At 46.8% G+C, this 12,555-nt stretch overlaps 1 protein-coding gene across 1 annotated transcript in view; it reads left to right on the top strand.

Moving 5' to 3' along the window:
• The window catches only part of DHRSX (dehydrogenase/reductase X-linked), a 198,940-nt gene that overhangs the window by 156,228 nt on the left and 30,157 nt on the right, over window positions 1-12,555 (top strand). Inside the window, exon 5 of the mRNA XM_028492486.2 lies at window positions 9,154-9,361. Within this exon, the coding sequence (XP_028348287.1) occupies window positions 9,154-9,361 (208 nt within the window). The remainder of the gene's footprint in view (window positions 1-9,153; window positions 9,362-12,555) is intronic.

Genomic DNA, 12,555 nt, shown 5'->3' with positions numbered 1-12,555 from the left:
CTTTGTTTTTTTTTTTAATTTTTATTGGAGTACAGTTGATTTACAAGGTGTGTTAGTTTCATGTGTACAGCAAAGTGCATCAGTTATACATATTCATGTATGCACTGTTTTTTAGATTCTTTTCCCATGTAGGCCATTACAGAGTACCGAGTAGAGTCCCCTGTGCTAGACAGTAGGTCCTTGTTGGTTATGCATTTTAAATATAGCAGTGTGTGCATATCAACCCCAATCTCCCAATTCATCCCCCACCTTCCCCCCTTGGTAACTATAAGTTTCTTCTCTACGTCTGTGTGTCTGTATCTGCTTTGCACATAAGTTCATCTCTACTATTTTTCTAGATTCCACATATACGTGATAGCACATGATAGTTGTCTTTGTCTGACTTACTTCACTCAGTATGATAATCTCTAGGTCCAACCATGTTGCTGCAAATGGGATTATGTCATTCTTTTTTTATGGCTGAGTAATATTCCATTGTATATATGTACCACATCTTGTTTATCTGTTCCTCTCTTGATGGACACATAGGTTGCTTCCATGTCTTAGCTGTTGTAAACAGCACTGCTGTGAACATTGGGGTGTATGTGTCTTTTGGAACCAGAGTTTTGTCCGGATATACGCCCAGGAGTGGGATTGCTGGATCAGACGGTAGCTCTATTTTTAGTTTTTTAAGGAACCTCCATCCTGTTCTCCATAGTGGCTGCACCAACTTACATTCCCACCGACAGTGCAGGAGGCTTCCCTTCTCTCCACACCCTCTGCAGCGTCTATTATGTATAGACTTTTTGATGATGGAGCAGTTTTATCCTCAGACTGTGAACGGGGATGGGTTTTAGCCACTTCGCTCTGTAAGAGGGTGACATGTCCTCCCGTCTTTGCAATCTCTTTGGTTGCCTTCTGGTTTCACACTGAGACAGTGATAAATGGTCTCCTTTTCAGAAGGGTTTTCTGGGTGGGAGGGAGATTTTGTTTTTGACGCACCCTCCTCGAGAGGATGCACGCTCCCCCTGCCTTACTTTGATGTCTTTTTGGAAATAGTGCAAGACAGGAGCTCTTAACAGAGTTGGGCGTTTCCCATCCCCTGGCCCCAGGTGTCCTGGCTGTGCTTATAGCGGGTCCTCAGGGGGTATTTCTAGTGCGAATAGTTGCTCGTTGGGGAAACATCCTCAGTAAGTGGTGGCATCTCTGCCATGGCCATGGGACTTGGGGCGGTCCGTCCTCTGTGGTGACAGGGAGATGACAGTATTGGAAACAGGACAAGGCTGACCTGTGGACCTGTCCACATGATGCTCTAGCCAGTGTTTTCTCCATTGACTTAAGGATGATTTTGGACACACTCATGTGCTCTTTGAAGCTCGACATTTTCACTGGCCCAGGATGGGACTGTGTTCAGTACCCCTAAGCACTCAGCCCCAGCACCAGGTCCTGCTGGGCTGACAAACACCTGGGTTCATTGCCACCCCCGGTCCTGCCTCGGATCACAGGCTTCCCTCCATCTATAGATTTTCCCCGAGACACGTGGACACCTCCTTTCCTGGTCGCGTTCTGTAGGTGGATTCAGAACCCTCATCCCTTTCCAGAATCTTCTATCCTTCTTTCCAAACATTTTTGCATTCCTCTGTTGACTGCCTTGGTTGCCCGCTTCCAGACGTCTTTACTTTTGCATTTTTAGTTCCCCTGACGGTAAAGTCTCTGGATTTCAAAGTTGCTGCAGACCCCAGCTCTGGAGGTAGGTTTTGTGGTCAGCCCTGGAGTGACGGTGGATTGTCTGCAAGAGTTTTCTAAGATGTTCCTCGTGTTCTGGACTTAAACCTTCATGTAGCCATTGGGCACCAGCTAGAATATACCCTTCTCTCTCTCTCTGTGTGTCTTTAATATCTTTCTCTCTCTCTTTCTGTCTTTATCTCTCTCTATCTCTCTCTCTCTTTGTCTTTCTCTCTCTCTCTCTGTGTCTTTAATATCTTTCTCTCTCTCTTTCTGTCTTTATCTCTATATCTCTTTCTTTGTCTTTCTCTCTCTCTCTTTGTCTGTCTTTCTCTCTCTCTCTCTGTCTTTATCTCTATCTCTATCTCTCTCTCTTTGTCTGTCTGTCTGTCTCTCTCTCTCTCACACACACGCACACACACATACACACACTCATTTTATCAGATGTGCTCTTACTAGTTGTCTGTCTTTCTCTCTCTCTCTGTCTTTATCTCTATCTCTATCTCTCTCTCTTTGTCTGTCTGTCTGTCTGTCTGTCTCTCTCTCTCTCTCTCATTCCCTGCCCCTCTCTTTTCCCCCGTAAGGCAAATAACTCTCTCTCATCCTCTCCTGATTAGGACACATCTGGTTTTTTTTTCCGTCTCTATAAGGAATAACACATGGTTTATTTTTAAGTGAAAGACTTTATTTTGAATAATAATATACATATCATTCATGCCATTTACTTTTCACGGTGCGTCGCTATGTATGGAAGTAGCCAGGGAAAAAAATAAACGTTAGAAATACCTAAGCATGGAAATATACAGGCAAAGAAGACATTTGATAGATTTCCATGAACAAGCATCATAGGCCAGTATCCATTAGAAAAGCATGGAAACCATGCAAAGAGTCTGCCCACATCCCAGCAGGCAAGTGCAAACAGTACACGTTGTAGTTTCTTGGATGCAAAACGTATACGTTTTCTTTGGATTGGAAACATCCTACAAACCAGTGGCTTGGCTTTTCTATGCAAGGCAAAAATTATCTATAGAAGTAAAAACACTGGGGGAATTTCCTGGCGGTGCACTGGTTAAAACTCCGTGCTTTCACTGCCAGGGCTCGGGTTCGATACCTGGTCGGGGAGCTAAGATCCTACAAGCTGTGTGGCACAGCCAAAAAATTAAAAAAAACCCACAAGGGCAAAGTGTAGAAGCCACCTGTGACGATGAGATATTCCAGGCCACAGACGTGTGTCCACTCACCAATCAAATGCATCCATCAGCGAGCAGATTTTTTTTTTGGCTGCGCTGTGCAGCTTTGCGGGATTTTAGTGCCCAGACCAGGGATCGAACCCGTGGCCCCTGTGGTGTAAGCGTGGAGTCTCAACCACTGGACCGCCAGGGAAGTCCATAGCCGATATTTTTTTATGGCTTCTTTTCCTACGTTTCAGTTCGCAGAGGGTGCTGTTTTCACGGATGTTCACTAACAAGGATGACCATTTGAAGCCCTGACGTGACATCCTCCCTTTATCCATTAAAAAAATACAAGTGCAGCGACGTGGGTGAACCTTTAAAATCTCTCCCTCAGCACCCGCCAGACGTTCAATAAATATTTTTGCAGTTAGATCTGCTCCCCAGGGAGCTGTCTAGGACATTTTGCTTTAAAAATGGAAACCAGGGACTTCCCAGGTGGCCCAGTGGTTAAGACTTCGCCTTCCAATACAGGGGGTGCGGGTTCGATCCCTGGTCGGTGAACTAAGATCCCACAGGCCTTGTGGCCAAAAAACCAAAACATAAAACAGAAGTCGTATCGTTACAGATTCAATAAAAGACTTGTTATAAAAATGGTCCACCTTAAAAAAAAAAATCTTAAAAAAAAAAAAAAAAGAAACCGGCGTGATTATTCTCAGCATCTCACTTTATCGTGGGCTTAGTGGTGGGCAGGGACCCCGGGAGTTTGGGGGTCCAGCCTCCATGGGGCTGTAGTCCTCACACAGCTTCCCCGGTGGATGAACCCCAGGATGGGCTAGACGCTTCCTGAACGCGGTGGGTGGGCAGCTGTATGCATGGCAGCGATGTCCTTGCTGTTGCTTTAAAAATATGTTTTCCGCAACGATGCTATTTCCGCCCAGACCTTGCTCAGATGGCTGTAATGATTTCCCACCTCACCTTGAACTCGTGCTGTGCCCGGAGCATCTTCACTGTCGCTCGGGGTCAGTGAGCTTCTGCTAGAATCCGTCAGCAGAGCTCGTCTGCAACGACAATCCATGTTGGCATGTCCCCAGGGCTGCGTCATTGCTGCTCATGTCCTGTCTTGTACATTCTCGTTAGGAAATATGTAATACCGAGTAGAGTGGATGGAATAGGTACAGCCTTAAGGAGATCGGGGAGGGGTTGCCCTTCAGCTCAGGTCACCACGAACCGGACCACGGGTGCCCCAGCGAAAATGAACACGGATGAATCCGCTGTTCTGCCCCAGCGGGGTGAGATCCAGATCCGGTGCAGCCGTACCAGCGTCTGGCTGACCCGAGCCTCCTGGCTGTTTTCTCTGCTGTCAACGTCCAAGGAGTCAAAGACCATCGTAAGGAGGTTACAAGCAGCACCAGCTTCCTTTTACTGTATAATGTTATCCTCCACTCACCAGGTTGAAGCCCGGGAAGTCACCGCGGCTTAACACCCCCAGATTCAGGCCGTAATTCCTGCTGACCCCATATCCCCTTCAAATGCCCCTGCTCCGTGATGTGGGGCATTTTCCAATCGATTTGGACACTTGGAAGGGCATGTCTAGTGGCTGCTGGTTTGTCCCAGGAGATGGAGCTCTCTAGCCTGGACTTGACTGTTTCGGCGTGCACAGACCACTCCCCGATCCGAGTGGCTCAAAATAACCGTTTCCTATTTTGTTTCTTATTTATATTTATTGAAGTACAGTGGCTGTACAATATTATATAAGGTACAGGTATACAGTATAGCGATTCACAATTTTTAAACATGATACTCCGTTTGTAGGTATTATAAAATATTGGCTATGTTCCCCATGCTGTACATATATCCTGCTAGCTTATTTATTTTATGCATAATAGTTTGTACCTCTTAATCCCCTCCCCCTATCCTGCCCCTCCCCCCTTCCCTCTCCTCACTGGGAACCACTCGTTTGTTCTCTATATCTGTGACTCGGCTTCTTTTTTGTTATATTCACTAGTTTGTTGTATTTTTTAGATTCCATGTATAAGTGATATCCTGTAGTATTGGTCTTTGTCTGGCTTATCTCACAAAGTATAATAATCTCTAGGTCCATCCACGTTGCTGCAAACGGCATTATTTCATTCCTTTTTCACGGCTGAGTAATATTCCAGTGTATATGCGTACCACATCTTCTTTATCCATTCCTCTGTCTTTGGACACTTAGGTGGCTCCCATGTCTTGGCTGTTGTAAACACTGCTGCTATCAAAATAACCATTTTCCTTGCATTTTGGGTAGTCATAACTCTGGTCCTCCCATGGGGTTACACCCGGGCCGCCGTTGTCTGACGGGTCAACCAGGGCCAGACGTCCAGGGTGGCTTTCTCCTGTGGCGGGAAACTGGCCCTGCCCGTTGCCTGGCCTCAGCTGAGCTGGTTGACCAGATCCCCACGTGTGGCCTCCTCACCAAAATAGTGATCTTAGAACTGCCAGCCTTTAGCGAAGCTGGCTCTTCCCAGAAAGACAGAATTCTGAAAACCAGAAGCTCCGGGGTCTTTCTGAGCATGCTCTTGGACGTTGTACGACATTGTCACTGCCACTGCATTCGACTCGTGACAGCAAAGTTCGTGAGGCTGCCAGGATTTGAGGGATGCAATGCAGACTCCGTCTCCTGAGGAAACGGGTGTCAAACGAATGTGCAGGCTGGCTGTCCAGCTGCTTGGAGGCCGCTGTCCCTTTCAACCAGCCTCACGTCAGCCAAGTGCCCTGGATGCACGGGTCTGTCCCGCGCTGAGGGCTGCCTGCACTGCAGGCACTGACAGAGCTCATTGATCCAGCTTCGTCCCACTAACCTAGGCAATTGAGGAAATGCATCACCAGGGAAGTGTGTGCGTTTTCTCTAAACGCCAGACCTTATGTCCACTTGACAACCAAAAAGCCCGTGTTTCTTCTGGATGGCTTCTGAAGGGCACCCTGACATGCTCTTCAGAAACATTTTTAAAATTAAAAAAAGTTATTTATTTATTTTGGCCGTGCCACGTGGCGTTTGGGATCTTAGTTTCCCAACCAGGGATCGAACCCACGTCCCCTGCATTGGAAGGTGGATTCTTTACCGCCGGACCGCCGGGGAAGTCCAGAAACATTTTTTTTTTATACCTTACTTTTTATTGACTACAAGACAACATTTTAGAATATTTTTGAGCCTAATATCATATAATCTCAACAAATTCATTTGACTGTGAAAATCGTAACAAAGTGTCTCATCTCAGAATGACACAAGTTTAGAGACCAGACATGCTGGGGAATATAGGTCTGTAGCTGAGGAAACTTATTTTTGGTTACATAGTGGTCCTGGGGAAAAAGGGAATTGTAGGGTTTAGAGTTAAAATAATGGATTTTAATTCTGTAGTAACCTAAATGGGAAAAGAATTTGAAAAAGAATAGATACACATATATGTATCACTGAATCACTTTGCTGTACACCTGAAACCAACACAACATTGTTAATCAACTGTACCCCAATATAAAAGTTAAAAGTAAAAAAATCATCCTTTGACCTAAAAAAAAAAAGATTTTTAGTTCTAATTCTATAATTTACTGGCTGTGTGAACTTTGCCAAGACACTTGACTTCTTCTTTTTGTTGTTTTAATGGAAAGGCATTTTATTTTATTTTATTTTATTTTTAAATTTTTTGTGTGTGTGTGGTACGCGGGCCTCTCACTGCTGTGGCCTCTCCCGTTGCGGAGCACAGGCGCCGGACGCGCAGGCTCAGCGGCCATGGCTCACGGGCCCAGCCGCTGCGCGGCATGTGGGATCCTCCCGGACCGGGGCACGAACCCGCGCTCCCTGCATCTGCAGGCGGACTCTCAACCACTGAGCCACCAGGGAAGCCCCAAGTCATTTTATTTTAAATATGGCTGTGTGAACCTGTCAGTCCCAAACTCCCAGTCTGTTTTGTTCATCGAATTTTAGTGGCTGTAGGTGTCTTTGAACACATACTCCGTTAAGTGCCTACGACACGTGTAGCTCGTTTTTCTCGCGTCTGTGGCCTCCGTCCATGCGGTGCCATACTCATGGTGTTTGACAGTGATCAGCGCAGGGGATAAAGTTTCAACGTCCCGGAGGTTTTTGGGGAGAGCTGGGTGTGGAGCGAAGAGGCAAGTGTGGCCAGGATACGTGTGAGGGTGAGACACGGCACACCTGAACTCCCCGTCTTCTCGCTTCTGCGTCTGGAGCCCCATCTTCCGTCACGGTTCCTCTTCCATCCTTGTCTGTGGAAGCTGCCAGCAGCCTGCAGCCTCCCTACAGCTTTGTTTTTTAAATGTTACCACCTTGCAACACCTAGAGCGCTTGGCTGGCGCTGTGAAAGCCAGAGCCTGAATCAGACGTTTTCTGTGCCTCAGGAACCTCAGAACCTGCAGTGGGGATGTATGGGGTCGTGAAACCCAGGGTGGCTCCTACCTGGGACCTGAGTGCGGAGGGACATGCAGTGTGGCCTGTGTGGCCCGGGAGGGGCCTCACAGTGCAGCTGGGAAAACTGTCCACAGATACAGTTACTCAGACATGAATGCAAATACGGAGAATGACATGTAGAAATGCATACACACGCACCTACAAATATATACATATACACACACACATATACAAATACAAAATATATACATATAGAAATACACATCCATATAAAATACACACACATCAACAAACACATACACATATACAAATGCATATACAGAGAATTACTTATAGAAATGCATATACAGCCACATACAAGTGTACATATACATGCAAATACAAATATGTCTATACATCCATGTAAACAAACATATCAGTACATATACATATATGCAAATGCATATACCCAGAGAAGTGTATACACATGCAAGTACAAACACAGGTACATACACATACAAAAATATATATGCATATGTGCATAAAAATCATACACATATGCAAAACAACTTGCAAATGCAAATATATATGCAAATACAAAAGCCTATGTGGATGAATATACAACTGGAAATACACGTATGCATGCATTACACATAAACACGTGCAAATGCATAATTGACTGAACACTTACACATAGGTAAATAACTGCTCATATACTTACAAACATGTACACATATAACACATGCAGATGCATGTGTTATATGCAAATGCAGGCATTCATGCAAGTACATATACATGTGCATCTGCAATGGAAATTCACAGACATGCATATGCCATATATGCAAAAGAAAACACATGTATAAGTTGATAGGCATTTATAAACACACGTGCATGCAAATACACAAATGCATAAACATGTATAAATGTGTGCATGTGCACATGTGTGCAAATGCATATAAACATACACGTTTATACATGGACATATGCAAATGCATCTAGAATAAGCATACGAATACAGACAGAATTACATGCATGAATATAATGCACACACAGACACACACACACACAGGCAGGCAGTACGCACACACACCTAGACACACACCTAGACACACACACGTGCGAGCCCGCGGGCTGCTCTAGGCGATGGAACCATCTGGGCTGGGCGCGTGTTCTGCCCATCCCCTGTGTCCTGGCCTCTGTGGGAGGGACTTAGGGACAGGGATTTAGATGACCTTTGCCCCCCATCAGAGGGCAGGCCTGGGTGTCCCAAACGGACGGGTAGAACGCACGGAGCCCCAGAACATGCTTCACAAATGTGTTTATGGACCAATGGCCGACAGGCGGGCTGGGGCCTGCGGTGGGGACATTCCCCAAAGGGCGCCTGAGGGTTGAATTCACTTCTGGGGTTCACCTGAATGAGGTGCTGCTGTGGCAACGTGAGTTTGGGGAGCAGGGCTCTGTCCACCCGCCTGTGGACCCTAGGACAGCGTCACCCCCCGGTGTCCCAGCCATGCGGCCCACGCCTCAGACCAGGCCCCTGGCATCTGCGGATGGCCGTTCCCATCCAGAAGAGTGACCGGCCTGGGGGACGCTGTTAAGTGACTCAGGACAGTCTCACTTTCTGGGGGGGGTCCTACTGTTTTGTCATCATTTAGAAGCTCGGGCCATCGAAGGGCAGAGTCTGAGAGCAGGAAGGGGTCTTGTTGGCCTTTTGGCATCTTCCCCACCGTGTACAGAGTAGGAAACTGAGGCAGGAAGGTGGGGCAGCAGCCGGGACCAGAGCCACCCTCCTGGCACTGGGCAGGCGCCCCATGCCCCTGGGGGTTAGCGCCGCCATCCTGTCCTACCTCCTCCCGTCCCATCCCGTCTCACTGTCCCCGGCCCCTCCTCTGTCCCCAGCTGGTGTGATGATGGTGCCGCAGAGGACCACCCAGGACGGCTTTGAGGAGCACTTTGGTGTGAACTACCTGGGCCACTTCCTGCTGACCAACCTCCTCCTGGACACCCTGCGGGAGTCGGGCGCCCCCGGCCGCAGCGCCAGGGTGGTGACCGTGTCCTCGGCCACACACTACGTCGGGGAACTGAACTTGGACGACCTTCAGAGCAGGTGGGTGCAGTTGCCAGGGGTCTCGGGCGCTGCCAGGACGGTCAGGGTGACCCGTCAGCGCGACGCACTGGGCCGGGTGCTCGTCGCGGGTGATGGCAGTTCACACCCCCAAACGTTTGTAGATCGGCCTGTCTCGAGGTGAAAGCTGTGTTGAGTAACACAGGCCGATCTGGGAGATGCTGCGGGTTTGGTTCCAGACCACAGCGAAGAGGCGGATATTGCAGTACAGCAAGTCGCACAAATTTGTTTGCTTCCGAGTGCATCTGAAAGTGATGCTTACGCTAGACTTTAGTAAGCGTGCGATAGCATCGTGTCTATAAAAACAGTGTACACGCCTTCGTTGAAAAATACCTTATTGCTAAAAAATGTTAACCATCCTCTGAGCCTACAGTTAGTCATAATCTTTTTGCAGTAGTAACGTCAAAGATTCCCGATCAGAGATCACTGTAACAAATATAATAATAGTGGAAAAGTTTAAAATACTGCGAGAATGACCGAAGTGTGACACAGAGACACAAAGCGAGCAACCGATGTTGGAAAAATGACATAGACAGACTTACCCAACACGGGGCAGCCCCAAACCTTCAATGTGTAAAAAAAATGCAATATCGGTGACGCCCAGTAAAATGAGGTCGGCCCGTGTTAATAATTGTTTGCTGACTGGCACTCACACGTCCATATCCGTCCATTTATATTTGTGCTTTGAGGGAAATCCTATTCTTATCCTCATTTTACACTTGAGGAAACTGAGAAGCATGTATTTAAAAAAATTTATTTAATTGAAGTATAGCTGATTTACAATGTTGTGTTCATTTCTGCTGTACGGCAAAGTGACTCCGTTATACATATATATACGTTTTTTTCTGCGTTCTTTTCCATGATGGTTTATCCCAGGATATTGAGTTAGAGTTCCCTGTGCTCTACAGTAGGTCCTTGTTGTTGATCCATCCTAAATGTAACAGTATGCATCTGCTAACCCCAAACTCCCAGTCCATCCCTCCCCCTCCCCCTCGGCGACCACAAGTCTGTTCTCTATGTCTGTGAGTCTGTTTCTGTTTTGTAGGTAAGTTCCTGTGTGTCATATTTTAGATTCCACATAGAAGTGCTATCCTCTGCTGTTTGTCTGTCTCAGACGTCTGGTCTCCAGGACTGGGGAAGGATGAAGTCCTGTTGCTTTCAGCCCCCAGTTTGTGGGTCACCTGTGCTGGGGCTGTAGGAGACCTTCAGGGTGTGTGGCTCTCGTGGAGGACCAGCCCCGTGGCCTCTGAGCCGGGCCAGGATGGGTGTCACGGACCTTCTGGGGTCCCGATGGAGTTAACGGGCTGACTTCATTCGCTGCCGTTTCTGAGTTTTCCCCGTTTATCTCTCAGCACGTAGGTGTGCGTAGCCCGTTAGCCACCCCAGTGCTTTCCGCACGGGGCGTGCATAGCAAGGAAGAAAACGAAAAGGACCCTGAGCCTGGAGAGATTCTAATGTCGCCTCAAGTACTCACACAGCCATGGGCCTGCTTCTCCCCCTGGACTCAACACCCTGTGTTTTAACTCCTGGGGTCCGGTCGCCCCTCAAAGGGGCGTCTTTGGACCGAGTGGTTCTCTCATCGGCGTGGGTCCAGGCTCAGGGTCTGCAGAGGGTATAGGATCGCCAAGTGTTTTCTGCATCGGATGGGGGCGTGACGCCACACGGCTCCTAAAAAAACAGCCTCGTGACAAGGGGACCCGTATACGGGGCGGGGTGCTCCTTTGAGGAATATTCTCGTCTTTTTCTCCTTTGAGTACAGGTGTAGAAATATGCAAGAGAGAACGCAGATGTGTGCACCCGTAGCTTCCTTTTTCTAAAATGAAGCTTTTTATGGCATCACACAAAACTCTGACGTTTGCGGACAAGTAATCTCATGGCCCGCAGGAGTGAGTGTGTCAGGAGGTGGTGGTAACTACCCTCCTGTATTTGTTTACATTTTCCTATATGTCAACTCACGGCAAAGGCATCTCGTTGTATCATTTTTTTCCCTAAGTGGTTTTATCCAAAGGGGATGAGACCGTTTAGGACTGTGGTTTTCAAGGTGGGGTCCCCAGAGCAGTAGCATCTGTATCACCTGAGAAGTGATGGATGGTACAGGTAGATGCTCAGACCACACAGCCCCCACCTGTGAAATCAAAACCCTGGGGTGGGAAAATGATCTGAAAAAGTATATGTACGCATACACACACATATATATACACATATATATAACTGAGTCACTTTGTAGTACACCTGAAACTACCACAATACTGTAAATCTTACTATGTATAAAAGAGATCACTAAGAAGAACCTGCTGTACAGCAGAGGGAACTCTACTCACTGCTCTGAGGTGACCTGAATGGGAAGGAAATCCAAAAAAGAGGGGACATAGGTATACGTAGAGCCGATTCACTTTGTTGTACAGCAGAAACTAACACAACATTGTAAAGCAACTACACTCCAATAAAAATTGTGTAAAAAGATAATAAAAAGGTGTTTCCTAGCAGCCTGCCCCCTCCAAGTAAATTTTATATATACCTTATAGTGTATATTTTACTTCAGAGCATACCAAATATAGCCTTTTAATTCTATAGTGAACATACAGAAAATTACCTTTAAAAAAACCAAAAGAGCCCAACTCACTCTTGTTCCATTTTAAAGGCTTGACAACAGACTGTTAAAATGTTAAAACTGTGTTCAAAACGAAACAAAACAGCTCTCAGGGTGTGCGGCCAGGCTTTGGGAATTTTAACACGCCCTCTGAGGGGCTCTTAATGCATGCTGACATTTGAGAACCACTTGGGTTGAAAACATGCTGCCTTTCGGGGTATAAAAAAAAAAGAGTGAATTCTTGGCTCGCACCTGATGTAAACACCGCTGGTGATGACGGTTAATTGCCAAGATTGATTTGCTGGCTTGGATAAGGAGCGTTCTTGTCAAGCATAAATCACTTGTAAAAGCATAAAGTGTTCCAAACCCAGGTGGGTTGTTACACACGAGAGGGCTTGTCACCTCTGCCTGGCTGCACTCAGTCCCTCCTCCTACAGAAGAAATTCCAATGGAAGAGGTGGGCAGATTCTCTGGAAAATTGTAGTCAATGAACAAGACTCATGATGTAGTGGATAGTTTTGTTAAAAAAAAAAAAAAAAAGTTATATTTAGTGGGAAGAGGGTGAAAAAGCTATATACTATTTAAG

This window comes from Physeter macrocephalus, chromosome 7, assembly GCF_002837175.3.
Source record: "Physeter macrocephalus isolate SW-GA chromosome 7, ASM283717v5, whole genome shotgun sequence".
Taxonomy (NCBI): Eukaryota; Metazoa; Chordata; class Mammalia; order Artiodactyla; family Physeteridae; genus Physeter; species Physeter macrocephalus.
This window is presented reverse-complemented; position numbering and strand designations above follow the sequence as displayed.